The 23,433-nt window shown below is 45.9% G+C and overlaps 2 protein-coding genes across 2 annotated transcripts; one reads left to right on the top strand and one right to left on the bottom strand.

Moving 5' to 3' along the window:
• Nucleotides 1-1,742: 1,742 nt before the first annotated feature.
• pnp5b (purine nucleoside phosphorylase 5b) lies at nucleotides 1,743-13,361 on the top strand. Its single transcript, XM_057332989.1, has 6 exons — nucleotides 1,743-1,932; nucleotides 5,746-5,909; nucleotides 6,906-7,009; nucleotides 9,627-9,802; nucleotides 9,929-10,119; nucleotides 10,329-13,361. Exons 1-6 carry the CDS (start codon nucleotides 1,910-1,912, stop codon nucleotides 10,559-10,561), a joined length of 891 nt encoding a protein of 296 aa, XP_057188972.1. The 5' UTR covers nucleotides 1,743-1,909; the 3' UTR covers nucleotides 10,562-13,361.
• Nucleotides 13,362-20,000: 6,639 nt separating this feature from the next.
• LOC130553816 (zinc finger MYM-type protein 1-like) lies at nucleotides 20,001-22,096 on the bottom strand. Its single transcript, XM_057332981.1, has one exon. It carries the CDS (start codon nucleotides 22,088-22,090, stop codon nucleotides 20,720-20,722), a length of 1,371 nt encoding a protein of 456 aa, XP_057188964.1. The 5' UTR covers nucleotides 22,091-22,096; the 3' UTR covers nucleotides 20,001-20,719.
• Between the last annotated feature and the right edge of the window lie 1,337 nt (nucleotides 22,097-23,433).

Below are 23,433 nucleotides of genomic sequence, written 5' to 3'. Positions count from 1 at the left end.
ATTTAGCCTGCTTATTGACTTGTTGCAAAATATATTTATATATTTATGAGCAGCGTTTTGTGTATATTTACACGTAGAAGATTTATTACAATTTGTATTATCATAGTTGAACTACATCATGGTTAAACTGCAGTTACTATAATGCAACTGGTTAATTTGTGATTCCTGTGCTTTAATGCAAATTCTATAACTAAACTATGCTTACTATAGTAAAAAACATCGATAATTTTCATAAGGGCTTTTATTGAGATACCAGCAGATCATGCAACGCATGTACTTTTCTGAAAATATGCACACAGGAATTGATAAGAGGAATTCAAATTTTAATCTCAAGTATCCGATTCCTATTCCTTTCGATTCCGATTCCAATTTGGAATTGTTTTTCAATTCCCAGGTGTGTTTAGGTTGTAGTTAAAACAGCAATAATGTTTGCAAAAATTTCAAATGCATAACTTCTAAAGGAATTCTAGTTCTTTGATTCTGTTTCTATATTCTTTAAACGTTAGCTGTTTCAAATAAAAAAACCAAGTAGCCTATGTGCAACTTTTGTAATTTGATGTCTATGTTATTACTCAAAAAGTTAAAGGGATAGTTCACTCAAAACTCGACATTCTGTTATCACTCATTTACCTTTGTCATTTCAAACCAAAATGCTCTTTCATGAAACATAGATTGTATAATATTTGTATAAAAATATGAAGAGTTTGGTTCCAAAATGAGATAACTCCGTTCTTAACATTTTTCAATAATCATGTTTTTTTATTGTGCATTCCAATTAATTTCAATAAAACTGCAGTTTGTTTGTTTTGATTAAAGTCATAATAACTCAAAAATACACAATAAAAAATTCTTCATATTGACCATGAGTTGACTTTTTACTGATGCGGATAATCATGAAGAGACAGACATGGTTGTACGTTAGCTATTGTTATTTAATTTGAACTCTAAAAGTCTTGAAATGCACATATATAGATCAAGGAAGTCAACATGTTTTTGGACATTGGTATTTCTAAAGTCCTGCGTACTGCCCTGATCGTCTCGTCATATAGTCTGTAGGCCAGGATTGATCGCAGAATCTGCACCTCTTCTGTGGCCATCACTCATTTCTGATACGAAACTTCAACATGTGCATAAAACCAGGGTGTTGTAAACCTGGCTACATTATAACACCAGGGCGTTCATACTTTGCTGGGCCGCTTTAAAATGGGGCATAAATGAAGAGTATAGCCACTTCTCCAGGCACCACTACACCACTGGCTGAATCACATTTCTGCCTCTTGCTTTTGTCGTTTGTGTTTTCATACAGCATTGGTTATTGACGCTTACGAAGCAAATTGCTTTGTCATTTGTAGATGGCTTGTAGATGGTAATTCTATAAAAGAAATGCTGCTTTGTACTCACTTTGTGACACCTAAACTGTTGCAGACTTACAGGCTATTTGCGGTATAAAGGTAATAATGGGCATTACACAACATTACAAACATCATAAATCACGCTTTTGAATTTTAAAGGATTTTTATTTCTCTCCTTTAATCTCACTGCCACTCCAAAACCCCGCCTTCCTAACCACGTCAGCCAATCCGATGTCTGAAAAGCCAAGCACCAAAAAAACGAGCGACAGAAGTAGAGCGTTTCCATGACTCATCCGCGTTGAGAAGCGTCGCGTGACGTCACGCTCGTCGCATCTCTCAGGACCAACGCCCGCGCGCTGAACCAATGAGCGCGCTCGACGCTAGTGAATCATGTACTGTATGTGTGTGGTGCAGCAGGAAGCTCGTTAAAGCGTTTTGCCACGGATACACACACACAGATCCACGAAAAGAGAAACACGCGACAAGATCACCGGCGATAGAAACCTCGCGCAGCGTAACTTTAATTTTCTTTCATTTCGAAGTGACGCCACGTAGAGATGTTTCCTGATTCCGCCACAGGGTGAGTTACATCACGTTTATTCATGTTTCACGGTGATGGTCGTGGGTTTGGCATCCACGCATATATGGTCACACGTGTCCATTACACTCATCTGCGTTATATTCGTTTTGATGAGATATTCCGCATGGTCAGACAACCTTTTTTTAGTACAAAATCTTAATACAACCTAATGGCATCAATAACTATACAAAGGAAAATAATCTGGTATGGAAGGATTAACACAGTAGAACCATTATTTCCAGACAACACAAATATTCCAGCAAAACATAATAAGAAAGTAAATAATATAAACAGAGTATAATTACAACAGATGATACAATACAAACAAATGGAATAATTTTAATGCCTTTTGATTTTTAATTTTACCAAGGGCATCTGAGAAGTATTTTAGATCCTTTCTAAATACAATAAACGAAGCATGATGACAACCTGTCAAAGCAGGTTTAACGCGCTCACAGTCACGATTAAAGCGATAATTACACGTAATAAACGATTAAAGAGAATTACGCTAAATGAACGAAACTCGGGGTGCACGTGGAATGCGTTTGTACGGCTCTCACTAAATCCTTGTTGTTTCGAGTCTGACGTCATCACGCGGCCGGTTTTTTGCCGAGTTTAAGAAGCATAGGTTTTCATTTAGATGTAGTTAAGGTTAAGGGTTTCGTGAGACTTGAAACAGCAAGTATTTGGTCAAAACCAACAAGCCACGCCCACGGATCTGACTCGAAACATCAAGGATGTAGTGAGTACACGGGGAAGCCTGCCGACACCAGTGTGTGACGCGAGCTGTGCGTGGGCTTCCTCGCGTACCGCGCGCTCCATGGAGAAGAGCATCTACGCACGTGCTCGCATCTTTACATGTCACCCCAGGCTGAGGGCCCGTGAGGCCACAGACACCCTTCAGAAACTTAAGCGTGACATCTTTAGTTTTGGGGAGGTGTGGGGCTATTACAGACTAGTGTAAAGCAAATATATATTTAGCTTCGTAAAAAACTTTATTTAAACATATTTTTCATGCCACACTTTCCAGCAAGTGTAGTAAAAAGCTATGGCACCAATTAAGTGGCAAAAATGTGTCACAGTAAATCATGGTAAATAATGATGTGTTAATTATGTTATTGCAAAAGAGCTGCACAGAAGTAGACGGTAGATAAGAAAAAAATACTATTAGGAAAAAAGACCACAGGAAAGAGATGAAATGCTTAAAAAAAATATTTCCTGGGTTGGATTTATTGCATATTTATCATAAAATAAAAAATACTAGGACTAGGTCAAATAATTGGGTCGCATTCACTAATAATTGCGTAGATTTTTCGTATGTATACGCACATTTGAGCTTCTCACGAAAACTTCCCTCCTAATGCCTGTGGCATACTTCTCAAACGCACAGCCTTGCAACGTATACTGCTTTTGACTCGTATGCGTAGACACGGGTATTGACGCATGCGCATTGCGACATATTGAAATACCTCTCTGGGCCTACAGGGGTCAGGTTTTCTTCTACTACCTTGAATCGATGCTCCCTGGACATGGTTGCCACCTGGTGGTCAAACTAATTACTGCAAGCTATGGAATGCACATTGCGCAACGCGAGATAACAAAACTGCATCGGTGCGTGTACAGTACGCACATACTATTCTGATGATGAAATTTTTGTCATGCACACTGTTTGCTGTCCCTTGCGTACGCATAAAAAGGGAACTTTTTAAAGGTACGGTCGCGCCTGTCTTTTTGCTCCATTGACTTCCATTCAAACGCATACGAATGCGACAGACCGGAAACGCAAGCTTCTGCTGCAAAGTTGCGCAGGCCGCTGCGTTCCTGCGTTCTGCGGTCCGTTTGGTGAACTATGACCTGCGAATTCGCATCACGTGAAGATGTGTGACCAGATGGATTCGTCATGGCGCAACCTTTCTCTCCTCGGGGCGTGACCCTCCAACATTCTTGCACTAATTTCCACATACCCTGCTCCCCACCCGTATTCACAGCTGCATACGACAAATAGTTGCATGCTCAAACTGCAATGTGACCGCAGATGGATTTGTTCTTAACCTCGTCCTAATGTTAGTGAATTTGGAGTGTTCTAAATGAGGTGCACGAGTTTAGCATTTTCATAAAACACACCCAGACCATCTCCATATTAGGGCTTTCCGCCTAACCTTTCCAAGTCAAAGATACTCCAGGCAACCACTTATGACGCTGTCTACAGACGCGCACTCGCAAGTAATTCCAAGCGCGCAGTCCTCAAAATCAGTTCTTACGCAATAAAACACCTTTTATACAAACGCGCAGTTTACAGAGTTCTCAGAGTGCTGTTATTCAGAGAAACCTCGCAGCTCAAGCTAGGTTACTCTTTCACTGTATATGATGAAATCATTTTAATATTAAATATACATCTAAGTGTAATTATATATAATTGCGCTTAGAAGTATATTTAATTTTAAAATTATTTCCACACACATATATATGTGAAGAGTATATGAAGAGTATGGTTCCAAAATGAGAACTCCGTTTTAAAAAAAATTCAAAAATCATGTTTTTTATTGTGTTGGTTAGCTGTTTTTTGTTTTGTTATTACGGCTTAAATCAAAACAAACCAATTGCAGTTTGATTGATATTAATTGGAATGCACAATAAAATCACATGATTTTTGAAAGATTTTAAAGATGGAGTTATCTCATCTTGAAACCAAACTGTATGTACAGCATATTAGGGCTGTCAAACGATTAATAGCGATGAATCGCATCCAGAATAAAAGTTTGTGTTTACATAAAAAATGTTTGTGTACCAGTGTGCATATTCATTTTGTATTTATAAACACATACACATACATACGTATATTTAAGAAAAAATATAAAATTAATAAACAATTATATATAATTTAAATTATTGATAAATATAAATAAATGCATGTAAATATTTCCTAAATATGTATACATGTAGGTGTATGTTTTTATAAATACAAAATTAATATGCGCAGTACACAGACATATATTATGTAAACACAAACTTTTATTCTGGATGCGATTAATCGCAATTAATCGTTTGACAGCCCTAGTATGTTTGTATGTATATATCCTATCTTTTTGTATAATTTGTGCGTATGAATGCTTAGTGAATCTGTAGGATTCACACCTAAATGATCCGTGATTTTATACGATGAAAATGTGTGATCGATATAAATGACTTTTATCAGACTGCGGAGAACATTTATACCACACAATGTTATCACCACATAACCCTGTTTGTCTTTCAGACGTCATTGGGGCGATTCACATTTTGCATCTGTTGCGCGCGCAAGTTCGTTATTTTAAATGTAGTGCGCAAATATGGAGCGACACAGTCGTGACGCGCATACGGTGCAGCGCGCACATTTTTCTAGGCACGTCGGTGCTGCATCGAGATGGAAATAGTTCACCTTTACAGAGTCCCGCACGCGCACCGCGGGTCATTTGACTAGAGAAAGCGTCGCAGCTCGCGGTTTTAGACGCAAAATGTGAATGGTCCCATTGTCATTTTTGTTTTATTAGCAAGCAGTATCACACACAGACATCACACGTGTATTGAGAATCATGATTATGCAAGATTTTATGAATATCGCACTCGTTTCTTTTGTTCTCATGTAATTTCGCACATTGTACTGCATATCACATGACCAGTGTTTACATAACCACACACACACACACACACACACACACACTTCCTTCATTCTGCTTCTGGAGATTTTCTTTTCGGCGAACTCATTAACACAGGTGTGTGACATCACTGTAGCGTGTTTCTCTCTCATGTGTGTCTTGTATGTTTCCGGTACAGTTATGAGGAGTGTAAGGCCACAGCCGATTGGCTGTTAGCTCAGGCTCCAGCTCGTCCTCTGGTGGGGATCGTGTGTGGTTCGGGTCTCGGTGGACTGGCAGAAATGCTGAAAGATCAGCTGGTCATCAAGTACAGCGACATTCCCAATTTCCCTCAAAGCACCGGTGAGTTTACACACGATTCCAGCAACATTAAACAAAGCCAAACATTAACACCTACAGGCTGACACAGAATGAAAAGAATGCATGCCACAACTAATAATCAATAAAAACTGTTTGTGTTTTAACCTTTCAATTCAAATCCTTTTCGTGGCTCAATGTCAGTGTGCTTTTATAATATTCACTTATTTGCCCAACAGATATATGTAGATAGTGAATAGATCAGGGCTCTTCAACTACTCTTCTTTGAGGGCCAGGTTCCAAATGTATTAAAAGGATGCGGGCCAGTTTTTTACCATATCCTCCTCATTTCTTCTGTTGTTTATTGCATTTTGTTCCTTTTTTGCTGCTGTTACTATATTGCATCCAGCGTTTGTGCCTTTTGGTGAGATTGAATTAAAAGGGAGATTGTCTTTTTAATTATTTTCTATTCCTCAATGCGTAAGTTTACCCAAAAATGCATCCAAGATGTGGGTGTCATTGTTTTTTCAAGAGGATGTTTATGAAGATTTTTGATAGAATGAATGAAAGTTAAATCAATTCCAATGGCGTTCATGTGCCTCACGCACTTTTAGGGCAGATCTTTTGAAGAGCGACTTCTGGAGACAGATGAACAGCTGTTTTTCTGAACTAGCCCTGGGATAATGATATAGATTGGTTTATGCTCTTCCGTCATTCCAGTAATTGTTGGCTTGTAATTTAAAGCTTGTGCACTTCTTCATCCTGACGCTCAGGTTTATTCCTGTTTTTCTTGCTCATAGGGCGTGACACACACACGCACACACACACACGCACACACACACACACACACACACACACACACACACACACACACACACACACACACACACACACACACACACACGCTGTCATAGCATGTACTTGAAAGTGTGACGGATGAAGCACCTGTATTTCCAGTAGTGGTTTATACAGAAGAAATGACTCTGTGTGTGTGTGTGAAAGGGTTGTTGTTGTGTTAATGTGTCCCGTCTAACTGTTTAGTGCATGGCCACGCTGGAAAGTTGGTGTTTGGCACTCTTAAAGGGACAGCGTGCGTGTGCATGCAGGGCAGATTTCATCTTTACGAAGGACACCCCATTCAGAAGGTGACTGACACAACTAACACTACACCTGTGTTTTACTAAAACACTACAGTATGAACTGGATCAGTACAGTACGTCATTCACTGGAATTAGGGCTGTCACGATTATTAAATAATCGTCTCATCGCGATTGTTTGAACTCATCGCGATGGTTTCAGATCATCGCAATTATCGCACATCTCTATAGAAGACACTAGGGGGAGCTGTAGTGCATCTGCATATTGCATATTTTAGTGTATATATGGTTACTAAAGCATGGTAATACTTGTAAAATGTACCACCACAACACAATCACTTAAAAAAAAAACTAAAACATACAAATTACCTGCAGTACAATTTAATATTATTTAAGCAAATCTCAGTGTGAAAACCAGTCTACCAAAATTTCATTAACATAGAAATGAACTTTTATTGTAGTCTTGCAAGTGAGAAAAAAACAGACTAGAAGCTTTTCTATGACTGATAGTATTTTAATGGTGGCTTCAATTCACACCTGATAAATTTACTTAATTTACAAGTATTTGGCGGGGTTATTATTGACAGGTAAAGGCCTAAACCTTAAATATATGATGACCCAATTTTTTCCGATGTATTTCCAATAAAAAAACATAGTCTTGTATTCAGAACAATATGGTCGTTTCAATCGCTGAATCAAAAATGTATGAGAATTAAATGTCAAAGCTCAAAAACAGACAATTAATCTTCATAATCGCCAAAGCCCTAAAACAGACAATTAATCGTCATAATCGCAATGATTTATTAGACAATTAATCGTCAGTCAAATTTCATAATCGTGACAGCCCTAACTGGAATATTTATAGCGTCTTTATTCAAATGATCTGTGTGAAGTGTAAACAGTGTGTAGTTTCTTACCCAGCGTGTTTCTGCACACATGTGAGGTCTGACATGGAATATACCAAAGTTCAAATTTTTGCTTTGAAAAACTGATTTCGTGTATTATTCAAATTAGGGCTGGGCGATATATTGTGCGACTCTTATGCTCTCAGTTTCTCAATGAATTACGGTTTAATGCCGCCACATCCGAAAGCCAGAGGGCGCTCTTGCGCAGAAACTCTGAATATGGGACACAGAAGAAGAACGATTAGTTCCAGGAAATGCCAGTGGTCATATTCTATCGCCGTTCTTCAAACCTTTTCAGGTATTTTCATGACAATAAAGTATATTTATAGTGATGGTGTTTGACGAGTGTTGCCTTTTCAAATGCACGTTATAAACGACTCGATCTCGTCGGGATTTTAGGTCGAGCAGCACTTCCTACTGATCAAAGAGCCGTAGTTCACGGAAGAAAACCTGTGCAGAAAACATGGATTTAGACAATCGCGATATATGTCGCTAGGGGTGTTCGGTTCCGGGTTTTACAGGCTCAGGAATACGAATATAAAAAATGAATGAACTTCAGCTTGGGAACTTTGGGCTGGCAACCAATCTCCAAAGTCACAGCAAATACACGTGCATTTGTGCAACGAACACCATCACAGGGAGTTTTTTGTGCTGTCAGACCAGTTACTCCTTTCTGGTCCTAAACCCGTGTGGTTTTCCAAGCGCACGCGTGCAAGGACAACCGTAGCTGAACACTTACGCTAAAGCTAAGACATTTCGTTAATTTTTTTATTTTTTTATTACATCGATTTTGGAGAGTTACAGTTACACAAATGAATATGTGTTGTACGTAAAGACACCGCGTTTCATTGTTGTAAATTGAGTCTCCGTAAATGTGCGCTAAACAAGCCTAAACATTTATTTATTTATATATATTATATATTCACCCTAGGCTAAGTTCAACACATTTTAAAAAAAGGCTACCTGTGTTCTTTTCTTAATGTAACTCGTTGCCTTTATGTGTTGGGCATTTAACAATAAAAAGTATTTAAAAATACCAACATGTCATTTTAAATCCAAACAAATATGCTATAATAATAACCCAGCAACAAGAACTTAATATATGATTTGTGACTTCCTGGCTGTTGCTGATTTTTTACGTTTTTAAGCTTGATGAAACGCTTTATCAAACTTGATTTTGATTTGTGTCCAGTTATGCGCACAGACTCACGCTTTCATTTAAAGCAACTTACAAAGTCTTAACAGTCGTTTAGAGAAATAAAAGCTTGAAGAGGGACAGATGAAATATAGGAGAGTGTTTAATAAGAATGTGAGAACTGAATGTGATGGGATTGAAGGTGAAGAATGAAGGGGATATAGTGCGTGCCCTTTTGTGAGAGAACCAGTAGGCGTCGCTCATGCTCTGAAGTGTTTTGGATCGGATGTAAACGTGTACAGTCAGAGAGAGTGGAGGTATGACTTTACGTGATTGCTTTTATTATTGTTATTCGTTGCTTTGCGCCAATCACAAAGACAATGTAACCGATTTGAATCAATGACGACGAGTCGACGAGAGTCTTTTCCTGTCTTGGAGTCGAGGAATCGACTCCCCATCCCTATATATCGCCCAGCCCTAATTCAAATAGTACTTCGACATTATTGTAGTATTGCTTGAATTAATATGATTCTGTTACAGTATTTACAGTAATGAGACTTTGTTCCAACGTTTGTGATTTACAAGCATACACACAGTTGTGATGTCAGATTTGTGTTTTCGACAGACCACGATGCCCATCAGGGTGTTGAAGCTGATGGGTGTAGAGACGATGATTCTGACGAATGCTGCTGGAGGACTGAATCAGGATTTTAAAGTGGGAGATGTGATGGTTATCAAAGATCACATCAATATTCCAGGCTTCGCCGGAAACAACCCGCTGGTGGGAGCCAATGACGACAGGTGTGTGTGTGTGTTTACTGTGTGAGGTGTCAGTATTTACTCTAAACACAAGTCCGTTATTTTCAGTTCAGATCAATTGGATTTGATTATTGTGATACGATTCATAATTAATTACAAAAATGCCAGGTTTGGGGTGAGGTTCCCGTGTATGTCAGACGCATATGACCGTGATCTGCAGAAGCTCGCTCGCGATGTCGCAGCTGAACTCGGTTACTCCGCGTTCATGAAGGAGGGCGTGTACAGCGCGTTGGGTGGGCCGTCTTTTGAGACCATCGCTGAATGCAGAATGCTCCGCCTCCTCGGAGCCGACACAGTCGGTGAGTCAGACACGACTTATGCTCTCCTGTCAGACCGTTCCAACGCAAAAATAGACTTCAATAACACCGTCCATCAAATGCATTTTTTGATACATTGATTTTGATTACATAATCGTTCAAATGTACGGCAGATTTTGATAAGATGGTGAAAACCATAGTTTTTGTTTCATATAAAGGAGCTGAACGCGTCGCGTGTGTTTTTTTCACAGGCATGAGCACCGTTCATGAGGTCATCGTGGCGCGTCACTGCGGGATGAGAGTCTTCGCTCTGTCTCTCGTCACCAATCAGGCGGTGATGGATTACGACAGCGAGCAGAAGGCCAATCACGAGGAGGTTCTGCAGACGGGTGCACAGAGAGCCAAAGAGCTGGAGAAACTCGTGTCCACCATGGTTTCTCGCATTGAGCTCAAGAACAAGAAATCACAGGAAACCTGTCAGTGAACAACCCCCGCAGCGACCATAGACCTGAAACATACTGTACACAAGTGTATCCTGCACACATGACATTGACGCTAATGTTTAGACTTCATTTAATTTTTGTTGCACTTACATAATCGCGTTGTGTTCCTGTAGCTCACTTGGCAGAGCACTGCACCAGCAACGCAAAGGTTAGTGGTTATGGGCACACACATACTGATAATCGACTAAATGCACTTTTTTTTACGTGTATGCGAGCGTGTGCGTACAGCCAAACGCTTTCGACTCAAACGTGTACACACGGGGTTTGAGGCATGCTCATTACGACATATTGAAATACCTCTCCGGGCCTACAGGGGTCAGGTTTTCTTCTACTACCTTGAATCGATGCTCCCTGGACACGGTTGCCACCTGGTGGTTAAACTAATTACTGCAAGAAATGGAATGCGCATGCGCCACCTCCATGTACGCAAGGTAACAAAATTCTGGCGGTGTGCGTGCTATTCTGATGATGAAATTTGCGTCAGGCGCACTGTCCGATGTCCCTTGCGTACGCATAAAAGGGAACTATACTTCAGCCTTAAAGGCGGGGGGTCCGATTTCTCTTAGCCGTTGTTGATGTTCAAATCACCAAAACAAACCCACCCCTACCCCCATCTTTCGCTTTCGTCAGCGCTCGGCTCGGCTAATGTCCGTCCTGTGCACCTTACTGCTGATTGGCTACAAGGTTGTTTTGGTACTCGGCACGACTCAGTTGTCTAAAGCGTAATTCTAAAATCGGTTACCCCGCCTTTAATTTGCTTTGGATATAAGCATCTGCCAAACGCGTAAATAATGTAAATGTATCACGCAATGCTACCGCAAATAAGACACGACCCGTTCGCTCTCACACACATTGTGACAGATTTTAAACCAACTTGATATCTAGACGTGGTGTAAGATGTGCGCACCTTCCTAACGGCAACAGTCAAACAATCAATTACACTGAGATGCTGGGAAACAGTCCCACATGAAAAAATACTATAGTATGTACTACAGTAAAGTGTAGTATTCTATACTTTAGTACAGTAATTAGTGTAAGATGTATTATTAGTGAAGCACATTATGATTTTTTAGATTTTAGATTTTAGATTCAATTTATTGTCATTGCACATGTACAAGGCAACGAAATGTGACCTCTGCATTTAACCCATCCAGAGAGTAGTGAACACACGTACACCCGGAGCAGTGGGCAGCTATCACTACAGCGCCCGGGGAGCAAGTAGGGGTAAGGTGCCTTGCTCAAGGGCACCTCAGTTGTTACCCGCCGGCCCTGGGAATCGAACCGGCAACCTTCTGGTCATGAGTCCGACTCTCTAACCATTAGGCCACAACTGCCCCCATTATAGTATAATTGTCATAGTGTACTGTAGTATTCTGTGCTATTAACTATAGTAAATTGATCAACTGTAGTAAATACTGCCGTATACCGCAGTATTTACTATAGTACAGTTGAAAACACTGTAGTATCTGTGAATTTCACAATAGGTTTGTGAAATGAAATGGCACACTTCTTACTGTATATTGGACAGTAAGCATGGTATAATAAAGTTATAGAGTACCGAGTACCGCGGTAAGAACATCAGGACCTCACTCACAGTGCACTGAACTTTCACGCGTGTGTTTGTGTACTTGTGTAAAGTATGTTTCTGCCCATAGACATAAACACGCATCATGCTAGCTAGAGGCATTTTCACACTTGGGCCTTGAACTTAAATGTGTTTACATTCTAAAGATCAAAAGTTTTACTGTAACTGTCTTATAAACTGAAGTGTCTTACTGTCTATAACACTGACACGATAAACCGGGAGATTGTATTCATTGTTTGAGCACATTTACTAAATTAATTGATTATTGTATCACTAGTTAGCGTTTATTTATGGAGTCTGAAAGTAATATATTTCAAATATGTGGAAAGTGGGAAACAATATAGAAACTGAAACATTTTAAAAACATTTTTTTAAAGGGACACTTCACGCAAAAATGAAAATTCTGTCATCATTTACTCTCCTTTGAGTTGTTTCAAATCTGTATAAATGTCTTTGTTCTGATGAACACAGGGAAAGATATTTGGAAGAATGTTTATAACCAGACAGATTTTGTCCCCATTAACTCCCATAGTAGGAAAAATTATTTTATCATTTTTTTGTTCTGTTGAACACAAAAGAAGATATTTTGAAGAATGTAGGACAGCAAACAGTTCTGGGGAACTTTTGACCACCAGTGTATTTTTTCCTACTATGGGAGTCAATGGGGGGCTAAATCTGCATTTTTGGGTTAAAATAGTTTTGATAAATGTTAAGAAAATGATTTAAAAAGCTGTAAGCATGGAGACTGGTTCTGTCCTAAGTGAAGAAACTGTTACTAAAGAAACTTTCAGCTATTCTGGATGGGTGAATATATTTATGTTACTTGTTTATGTAAGCGTTCTTAACCCTTATGCGCTGTCTTGGACATTTTTGTCCATTTCAATTTTGTTTTCTTTGTTGTTTTGGCTGTGTTTATGCAAACATCATACATTTTGCTAAAGGTGTGTATTTTTATTGGAATTTTAATATTTTGCTCTATTTTGCTTTGATAAATGTTTTTTAAACTAGGTACATACAATTGTTACACTCGGGTCCGTTTGGACAAGAATGAAACCTATTAAAACTACAAATGTTCATCTGTATGCCATTCGAGCATAAAATCATACAAATATAAAAATCCTTTGACTATGTTGGCGAGGGTTCAAAATTACGACAAATGAATAAAGTTCAAGAAAATTCAATTTTCTCAAATGTGTACTATTTATTTTTTGCTTATGCTATTTTCTCCGTTTTAGTCTATGGAGGATTTCAGTGTTTCTGTTTCTGCTGTATTATACAGCACCGAACAAAAGATAACTGTGTTTATGTGTTAGTATAGATGTCAAAGTGTGGTTTGTGTACCTAAAAAATGTTTGTGTGTGTATGTATACAGATTGAAAGAAAGACGTCATATTTTAAAGCAAATCACAAATCCATTCACTGTAGCTTACTGAGATTTGAAAAGATTTTTCATTCAAACTTGTGTTTATCCCCTGTTTGCATCATTATTCATTTTTAATAGTTTAACTTTAACTGAGATAAAAGGTGAACTTGATTTTGATGTAGAAGTTCAGAAGCCCCTCAGTACAGTTTTCACATAAAGGCATAATAGATGTGGCATTATGTAAACAAACAATGTTACAACTCTGAAAAAGAAATCACCAGTGTTAAAAAGGTCAAATTAAGACTCACAGTGTATATATAATCCACACTCTCAAAGTGTGGATTATATAAATGTGGATTATATAAACACTGTGAGAGTTAATTTGACCCTTTTTAACACTGGCGATTTTGCTGTGAACAGGCCCGGATTAAGGATTCAGGGGCCCATGGGCACAACGTACTGTTGGGCCCCCCTACCCCCCCGTAAACAACATTGATTTCAACAATGCTTTTCTGGACAAGCAGCAACAATATCAAGACATTTCCCTGCATGCGTAGTGTAACTCACTGGCATATGCAAGCACATACAGTACTGCCTCACCTTTACCAATCTATCTAATAATCAGATTCTTCCATAATTCACACACAAACATACACACACACACACACACACACCTGTTAACATTTCCTTCCGATTTGTCTCTCTTCTCCTGTCTCCAGATATTCTTTTGGTCCTCTCCTCTGCTCTCCAGGGGCTGTCTCTGTCTGTCTCTCCCCTCCTCAGGGGCTGTCTCTGTCTGTCTCTCCCCTCCTCAGGGGCTGTCTCTGTCTGTCTCTCTCCTCCTCAGGGGCTGTCTCTGTCTGTCTCTCTCCTCCTCAGGGGCTGTCTCTGTCTGTCTCTCCCCTCCTCAGGGGCTGTCTCTGTCTGTCTCTCTCCTCCTCAGGGGCTGTCTCTGTCTGTCTCTCCCCTCCTCAGGGGCTGTCTCTGTCTGTCTCTCCCCTCCTCAGGGGCTGTCTCTGTCTGTCTCTCCCCTCCTCAGGGGCTGTCTCTGTCTGTCTCTCCCCTCCTCAGGGGCTGTCTCTGTCTGTCTCTCCCCTCCTCAGGGGCTGTCTCTGTCTGTCTCTCCCCTCCTCAGGGGCTGTCTCTGTCTGTCTCTCCCCTCCTCAGGGGCTGTCTCTGTCTGTCTCTCCCCTCCTCAGGGGCTGTCTCTGTCTGTCTCTCCCCTCCTCAGGGGCTGTCTCTGTCTGTCTCTCCCCTCCTCAGGGGCTGTCTCTGTCTGTCTCTCCCCTCCTCAGGGGCTGTCTCTGTCTGTCTCTCCCCTCCTCAGGGGCTGTCTCTGTCTGTCTCTCCCCTCCTCAGGGGCTGTCTCTGTCTGTCTCTCCCCTCCTCAGGGGCTGTCTCTGTCTGTCTCTCCCCTCCTCAGGGGCTGTCTCTGTCTGTCTCTCCCCTCCTCAGGGGCTGTCTCTGTCTGTCTCTCCCCTCCTCAGGGGCTGTCTCTGTCTGTCTCTCCCCTCCTCAGGGGCTGTCTCTGTCTGTCTCTCCCCTCCTCAGGGGCTGTCTCTGTCTGTCTCTCCCCTCCTCAGGGGCTGTCTCTGTCTGTCTCTCCCCTCCTCAGGGGCTGTCTCTGTCTGTCTCTCCCCTCCTCAGGGGCTGTCTCTGTCTGTCTCTCCCCTCCTCAGGGGCTGTCTCTGTCTGTCTCTCCCCTCCTCAGGGGCTGTCTCTGTCTGTCTCTCCCCTCCTCAGGGGCTGTCTCTGTCTGTCTCTCCCCTCCTCAGGGGCTGTCTCTGTCTGTCTCTCCCCTCCTCAGGGGCTGTCTCTGTCTGTCTCTCCCCTCCTCAGGGGCTGTCTCTGTCTGTCTCTCCCCTCCTCAGGGGCTGTCTCTGTCTGTCTCTCCCCTCCTCAGGGGCTGTCTCTGTCTGTCTCTCCCCTCCTCAGGGGCTGTCTCTGTCTGTCTCTCCCCTCCTCAGGGGCTGTCTCTGTCTGTCTCTCCCCTCCTCAGGGGCTGTCTCTGTCTGTCTCTCCCCTCCTCAGGGGCTGTCTCTGTCTGTCTCTCCCCTCCTCAGGGGCTGTCTCTGTCTGTCTCTCCCCTCCTCAGGGGCTGTCTCTGTCTGTCTCTCCCCTCCTCAGGGGCTGTCTCTGTCTGTCTCTCCCCTCCTCAGGGGCTGTCTCTGTCTGTCTCTCCCCTCCTCAGGGGCTGTCTCTGTCTGTCTCTCCCCTCCTCAGGGGCTGTCTCTGTCTGTCTCTCCCCTCCTCAGGGGCTGTCTCTGTCTGTCTCTCCCCTCCTCAGGGGCTGTCTCTGTCTGTCTCTCCCCTCCTCAGGGGCTGTCTCTGTCTGTCTCTCCCCTCCTCAGGGGCTGTCTCTGTCTGTCTCTCCCCTCCTCAGGGGCTGTCTCTGTCTGTCTCTCCCCTCCTCAGGGGCTGTCTCTGTCTGTCTCTCCCCTCCTCAGGGGCTGTCTCTGTCTGTCTCTCCCCTCCTCAGGGGCTGTCTCTGTCTGTCTCTCCCCTCCTCAGGGGCTGTCTCTGTCTGTCTCTCCCCTCCTCAGGGGCTGTCTCTGTCTGTCTCTCCCCTCCTCAGGGGCTGTCTCTGTCTGTCTCTCCCCTCCTCAGGGGCTGTCTCTGTCTGTCTCTCCCCTCCTCAGGGGCTGTCTCTGTCTGTCTCTCCCCTCCTCAGGGGCTGTCTCTGTCTGTCTCTCCCCTCCTCAGGGGCTGTCTCTGTCTGTCTCTCCCCTCCTCAGGGGCTGTCTCTGTCTGTCTCTCCCCTCCTCAGGGGCTGTCTCTGTCTGTCTCTCCCCTCCTCAGGGGCTGTCTCTGTCTGTCTCTCCCCTCCTCAGGGGCTGTCTCTGTCTGTCTCTCCCCTCCTCAGGGGCTGTCTCTGTCTGTCTCTCCCCTCCTCAGGGGCTGTCTCTGTCTGTCTCTCCCCTCCTCAGGGGCTGTCTCTGTCTGTCTCTCCCCTCCTCAGGGGCTGTCTCTGTCTGTCTCTCCCCTCCTCAGGGGCTGTCTCTGTCTGTCTCTCCCCTCCTCAGGGGCTGTCTCTGTCTGTCTCTCCCCTCCTCAGGGGCTGTCTCTGTCTGTCTCTCCCCTCCTCAGGGGCTGTCTCTGTCTGTCTCTCCCCTCCTCAGGGGCTGTCTCTGTCTGTCTCTCCCCTCCTCAGGGGCTGTCTCTGTCTGTCTCTCCCCTCCTCAGGGGCTGTCTCTGTCTGTCTCTCCCCTCCTCAGGGGCTGTCTCTGTCTGTCTCTCCCCTCCTCAGGGGCTGTCTCTGTCTGTCTCTCCCCTCCTCAGGGGCTGTCTCTGTCTGTCTCTCCCCTCCTCAGGGGCTGTCTCTGTCTGTCTCTCCCCTCCTCAGGGGCTGTCTCTGTCTGTCTCTCCCCTCCTCAGGGGCTGTCTCTGTCTGTCTCTCCCCTCCTCAGGGGCTGTCTCTGTCTGTCTCTCCCCTCCTCAGGGGCTGTCTCTGTCTGTCTCTCCCCTCCTCAGGGGCTGTCTCTGTCTGTCTCTCCCCTCCTCAGGGGCTGTCTCTGTCTGTCTCTCCCCTCCTCAGGGGCTGTCTCTGTCTGTCTCTCCCCTCCTCAGGGGCTGTCTCTGTCTGTCTCTCCCCTCCTCAGGGGCTGTCTCTGTCTGTCTCTCCCCTCCTCAGGGGCTGTCTCTGTCTGTCTCTCCCCTCCTCAGGGGCTGTCTCTGTCTGTCTCTCCCCTCCTCAGGGGCTGTCTCTGTCTGTCTCTCCCCTCCTCAGGGGCTGTCTCTGTCTGTCTCTCCCCTCCTCAGGGGCTGTCTCTGTCTGTCTCTCCCCTCCTCAGGGGCTGTCTCTGTCTGTCTCTCCCCTCCTCAGGGGCTGTCTCTGTCTGTCTCTCCCCTCCTCAGGGGCTGTCTCTGTCTGTCTCTCCCCTCCTCAGGGGCTGTCTCTGTCTGTCTCTCCCCTCCTCAGGGGCTGTCTCTGTCTGTCTCTCCCCTCCTCAGGGGCTGTCTCTGTCTGTCTCTCCCCTCCTCAGGGGCTGTCTCTGTCTGTCTCTCCCCTCCTCAGGGGCTGTCTCTGTCTGTCTCTCCCCTCCTCAGGGGCTGTCTCTGTCTGTCTCTCCCCTCCTCAGGGGCTGTCTCTGTCTGTCTCTCCCCTCCTCAGGGGCTGTCTCTGTCTGTCTCTCCCCTCCTCAGGGGCTGTCTCTGTCTGTCTCTCCCCTCCTCAGGGGCTGTCTCTGTCTGTCTCTCCCCTCCTCAGGGGCTGTCTCTGTCTGTCTCTCCCCTCCTCAGGGGCTGTCTCTGTCTGTCTCTCCCCTCCTCAGGGGCTGTCTCTGTCTGTCTCTCCCCTCCTCAGGGGCTGTCTCTGTCTGTCTCTCCCCTCCTCAGGGGCTGTCTCTGTCTGTCTCTCCCCTCCTCAGGGGCTGTCTCTGTCTGTCTCTCCCCTCCTCAGGGGCTGTCTCTGTCTGTCTCTCCCCTCCTCAGGGGCTGTCTCTGTCTGTCTCTCCCCTCCTCAGGGGCTGTCTCTGTCTGTCTCTCCCCTCCTCAGGGGCTGTCTCTGTCTGTCTCTCCCCTCCTCAGGGGCTGTCTCTGTCTGTCTCTCCCCTCCTCAGGGGCTGTCTCTGTCTGTCTCTCCCCTCCTCAGGGGCTGTCTCTGTCTGTCTCTCCCCTCCTCAGGGGCTGTCTCTGTCTGTCTCTCCCCTCCTCAGGGGCTGTCTCTGTCTGTCTCTCCCCTCCTCAGGGGCTGTCTCTGTCTGTCTCTCCCCTCCTCAGGGGCTGTCTCTGTCTGTCTCTCCCCTCCTCAGGGGCTGTCTCTGTCTGTCTCTCCCCTCCTCAGGGGCTGTCTCTGTCTGTCTCTCCCCTCCTCAGGGGCTGTCTCTGTCTGTCTCTCCCCTCCTCAGGGGCTGTCTCTGTCTGTCTCTCCCCTCCTCAGGGGCTGTCTCTGTCTGTCTCTCCCCTCCTCAGGGGCTGTCTCTGTCTGTCTCTCCCCTCCTCAGGGGCTGTCTCTGTCTGTCTCTCCCCTCCTCAGGGGCTGTCTCTGTCTGTCTCTCCCCTCCTCAGGGGCTGTCTCTGTCTGTCTCTCCCCTCCTCAGGGGCTGTCTCTGTCTGTCTCTCCCCTCCTCAGGGGCTGTCTCTGTCTGTCTCTCCCCTCCTCAGGGGCTGTCTCTGTCTGTCTCTCCCCTCCTCAGGGGCTGTCTCTGTCTGTCTCTCCCCTCCTCAGGGGCTGTCTCTGTCTGTCTCTCCCCTCCTCAGGGGCTGTCTCTGTCTGTCTCTCCCCTCCTCAGGGGCTGTCTCTGTCTGTCTCTCCCCTCCTCAGGGGCTGTCTCTGTCTGTCTCTCCCCTCCTCAGGGGCTGTCTCTGTCTGTCTCTCCCCTCCTCAGGGGCTGTCTCTGTCTGTCTCTCCCCTCCTCAGGGGCTGTCTCTGTCTGTCTCTCCCCTCCTCAGGGGCTGTCTCTGTCTGTCTCTCCCCTCCTCAGGGGCTGTCTCTGTCTGTCTCTCCCCTCCTCAGGGGCTGTCTCTGTCTGTCTCTCCCCTCCTCAGGGGCTGTCTCTGTCTGTCTCTCCCCTCCTCAGGGGCTGTCTCTGTCTGTCTCTCCCCTCCTCAGGGGCTGTCTCTGTCTGTCTCTCCCCTCCTCAGGGGCTGTCTCTGTCTGTCTCTCCCCTCCTCAGGGGCTGTCTCTGTCTGTCTCTCCCCTCCTCAGGGGCTGTCTCTGTCTGTCTCTCCCCTCCTCAGGGGCTGTCTCTGTCTGTCTCTCCCCTCCTCAGGGGCTGTCTCTGTCTGTCTCTCCCCTCCTCAGGGGCTGTCTCTGTCTGTCTCTCCCCTCCTCAGGGGCTGTCTCTGTCTGTCTCTCCCCTCCTCAGGGGCTGTCTCTGTCTGTCTCTCCCCTCCTCAGGGGCTGTCTCTGTCTGTCTCTCCCCTCCTCAGGGGCTGTCTCTGTCTGTCTCTCCCCTCCTCAGGGGCTGTCTCTGTCTGTCTCTCCCCTCCTCAGGGGCTGTCTCTGTCTGTCTCTCCCCTCCTCAGGGGCTGTCTCTGTCTGTCTCTCCCCTCCTCAGGGGCTGTCTCTGTCTGTCTCTCCCCTCCTCAGGGGCTGTCTCTGTCTGTCTCTCCCCTCCTCAGGGGCTGTCTCTGTCTGTCTCTCCCCTCCTCAGGGGCTGTCTCTGTCTGTCTCTCCCCTCCTCAGGGGCTGTCTCTGTCTGTCTCTCCCCTCCTCAGGGGCTGTCTCTGTCTGTCTCTCCCCTCCTCAGGGGCTGTCTCTGTCTGTCTCTCCCCTCCTCAGGGGCTGTCTCTGTCTGTCTCTCCCCTCCTCAGGGGCTGTCTCTGTCTGTCTCTCCCCTCCTCAGGGGCTGTCTCTGTCTGTCTCTCCCCTCCTCAGGGGCTGTCTCTGTCTGTCTCTCCCCTCCTCAGGGGCTGTCTCTGTCTGTCTCTCCCCTCCTCAGGGGCTGTCTCTGTCTGTCTCTCCCCTCCTCAGGGGCTGTCTCTGTCTGTCTCTCCCCTCCTCAGGGGCTGTCTCTGTCTGTCTCTCCCCTCCTCAGGGGCTGTCTCTGTCTGTCTCTCCCCTCCTCAGGGGCTGTCTCTGTCTGTCTCTCCCCTCCTCAGGGGCTGTCTCTGTCTGTCTCTCCCCTCCTCAGGGGCTGTCTGTCTGTCTCTCCCCTCCTCAGGGGCTGTCTGTCTTTCTCTTTCCTTCTCAGGGGCTGTGTCTGTCTGTCTCTCCCCTCCTCAGGGGCTGTCTGTCTTTCTCTTTCCTTCTCAGGGGCTGTCTCTGTCTGTCTCTCCCCTCCTCAGGGGCTGTCTGTCTGTCTCTCCCCTCCTCAGGGGCTGTCTGTCTTTCTCTTTCCTTCTCAGGGGCTGTGTCTGTCTTTCTCTCTCTCCTCCTCAGGGGCTCTCTTCCCCTTAGAAATACTTCTTCCTGGCTTTTCTGTTAACAAACTCAGTTACAATGTCATCAAAGTCCAAATCTCTGACCAGCTGAGATTCAATGGCCATTAGTGACAGTGCACTGAGGCGCTGTTGTGTTTGCTTTGTTCTGAGTTCATTTTTAATTCTTGCCATCTGTGAAAATGATCTTTCTCCTTCACAGTTTGTAACCGGCATTGTCAAAAAAATACGTAGGGCTACAAACACATTGGGGTCCTGATCTAAATCAGAACGATATGAAGCGCAGAGCACATCAGCTTGTTTGCGAACAGTGGGCAAATCCTTAGATTGCATGTTCAGTAGAATCCCAAACCTGTTATTAATGTTCCGTTATGCATCCACTCTATGGTCTAAACAGCTGACTAGCTTGTCAATAATGACATTGAATGTTTCTACCTGGTATCGCTCCCGGCCTTTCAGAGTTACTTCATGCTCTGTAGATTCATCTGAAAACACTTTGCGCTTTTTGACCCGCTGCAGTTCATCTTTATATGACTGGCACACACCGGGAACGTTCTTTGCAGCTGTTTCAAAATGGTCAAATTGGTCTCGAAGTGATACAACCCATGATCTCAAAGACTCAAACAGATGAATTGCAGTCATCAATTCCATGTCAGCCTTTTGTAATGACTCACTTGTCACTTTGAATCTGCTTAAGATACAGTGCCAAAACTGTGCCTCAAGAGTGCCCAATTTTGAGCACAGTGCTGCTGCCTCACTGCGTGTGTCACGTTTTTCTCCTGTATCAGACGATATGCTCGGAAGTATTTCCCTGATTTTTGCATAATTTCCACAAAGGGCTTTAGAGGCATCTGCACGGCAACTCCAACGTGTTGATGACAGCGATTTCAATGTCATGTCTAGCTTGATGTTTGCATTATTGAAGAATATGTTCCATCTATGAGTGGAACCTGCACAAAAGGCATATAGGGACTGCATGAGGTCAAAGAACTTACTTGCATCTTGACAGCTGCCTTCTATACTGTTGACACCCACCAAATTGAGAGAATGTGCTGCGCATGGTATGTAATGGATTAATGGATTTTTTTTCTTCAAGTGAGCCTGCAGCCCGTTATAACGCCCTGACATATTGCTGGCATTATCATATTCTTGGCCTCTGCAGTTTGCAATATCTAAGCTGAAACTGTCAAGCAAAGTCATTACAGTGTTAGCCAGACTCTCCCCTGTGTGACTCTCAATTGGTTCAAAGTCAACAAATCGTTCGATTATTTTACCTTCTTTACTCACAAATCTAAAAATGAATGTCAGCTGGTCAGTATGTGACAGGTCAGGAGTAGAGTCTACTATCACAGAAAAATATTTAGCCTGTTGTATCTCTGCCGCTATGGTAGCTTTTATTTTGTCGCCCATTTGCTTTATCAAATCCTCGCAAATAGTAGATGAAAGGTAGGATGTGCTGCCCCTTCCCTTCTGTCCATACTTATTAATGTGCTCAGCGAGAAAAGGATCAAACTGAGAGATGACCTCCAGAATGCCAAGAAAGTTACCATTGTGTGGTGACCCAAGTACTTCATCGTTGCCACGGAAAGGTAGCCCTCTTTCACTTAAAAATGTAATGACAGCCACAACCCGCTTGAGCACCTCCCGCCAGTGCCGTTTCTCTCCCTCCAACTGTTGCACTAGTTTAGCATTCACAGTCCCGCTTCCTGTGATAGATGAGCGCCAAAGCAATGCTAACATGCAGTTACAGTGCTCTGTGCTTTTCTCATGCTCCCGCACACGTTCGGGGTGTTTCCAGTCAGAAAAACCACTAACAAATTAATTTTTCTTAGTTGATAAAAGCATACAGGCAAAGCAAAAAATATTACCTGTGGATGGCGAATAGATGATCCAATCTCTGGGAACTTTTTCCCCATTTAGGAGTTGACAGCTAAGCAGATCATTAGTGAGGGAGTGTACCTTACCACCTAAACCCCCACCTCGGGTTGAGGCTAGATATTTGCTCCTTCTGTTATGAAAGGCAGCAGGTCCACGATCGATAAGGACAGCGCGAGCATCTTCGTTGACTGCCCCCCACAACACCGGGTCAGACACCTGATAAATCCACTGTGCGCTGCAGCTGCTGCTCTTGCTGGTACAGCTTGCCTCGGCCCCCAGTTGTGCTGCGCCGCTAACACTAGCCTTGCCGGCCTCCGGTTGTGCTCCCGCTCCACCGCTAACACTGGCCTCGACCTCTGGTTGTGCTCCCGCTCCACCGCTAACACTGGCCTCGACCTCTGGTTGTGCTCCCGCTCCACCGCTAACACTGGCCTCGACCTCTGGTTGTGCTCCCGCTCCACCGCTAACACTGGCCTCGACCTCTGGTTGTGCTCCCGCTCCACCGCTAACACTCTCTGGTTGTGCTCCGCAGCCTCCACTGGTAAAACTAGCCTCGACCTCCAGTTGTGCTGCGCCGCTAACACTAACGTTAGCCTCCTTCGGTCCCTGACCCTGGTTAGCTTGCTTGTCATCTTTCACAACTTCTTCACCCTGATTCTCCTCCTGGCTCCGTTTGAAGAACGTTTGAATAGTCGGCACATTTCTTAATAAAGATGCCTCCCTCTCCTCTTTTTCGTTTACGTTTACTACAGCCACTTCTCTCACTCATTTTGAACTACGACAACTACTTCAAAAGTCCGCTTGATTCTAACGTTATGCTGGGTTACGCGCTGGCGTTGTTACGTGCACTCTTGACCAATTATATCATTCTGGTTAGATAAAAAAATCTGTGCTTTTTATTGCTTATACGTTTTGTGGTGTCATTAACTGAAAAAAAAACGGGGGGAAAATTCGGAAATGTTTTTCTCTCCCGTGTGTGGACCCCAGGTGCACATGGGCCCCGGGGCCTGTGCTCATAATGCCCATTGGATAATCCGGCCCTGGCTGTGAATGAATGTTTGGTAGTTATGATCTGGTTAAAAAATTCAAGTTAGTCAAAGTTGAACAAATTTGAATGCAGGTATATAATCATTTTATGAGGGATTTTGGACATGGACATTTTTGTGTCACTCAAGTGTGAGGTTTTTTTAATTAATGCACAAGGG

The sequence above is a fragment of the Triplophysa rosa genome, linkage group LG5, assembly GCF_024868665.1.
Source record: "Triplophysa rosa linkage group LG5, Trosa_1v2, whole genome shotgun sequence".
NCBI classification, from domain to species: Eukaryota; Metazoa; Chordata; class Actinopteri; order Cypriniformes; family Nemacheilidae; genus Triplophysa; species Triplophysa rosa.
The sequence above is the reverse complement of the archived record's forward strand: the minus strand, read 5'-3'. Positions and strand labels throughout refer to the sequence as shown.

What these genes read in the sequence shown, in the direction of transcription:
- pnp5b (XM_057332989.1), top strand. Translation starts at nt 1,910, where the DNA reads ATGTTTCCTGATTCCGCCACAGG. An exon ending in CAATTTCCCTCAAAGCACCG is followed by an intron (nt 5,910 to 6,905) that starts GTGAGTTTACAC and finishes CTAACTGTTTAG; the next exon opens with TGCATGGCCACGCTGGAAAG. An exon ending in GTGGGAGCCAATGACGACAG is followed by an intron (nt 9,803 to 9,928) that starts GTGTGTGTGTGT and finishes CAAAAATGCCAG; the next exon opens with GTTTGGGGTGAGGTTCCCGT.
- LOC130553816 (XM_057332981.1), bottom strand. Translation starts at nt 22,090, where the DNA reads ATGTTAGCATTGCTTTGGCGCTCATCTATCACAGGAAGCGGGACTGTG.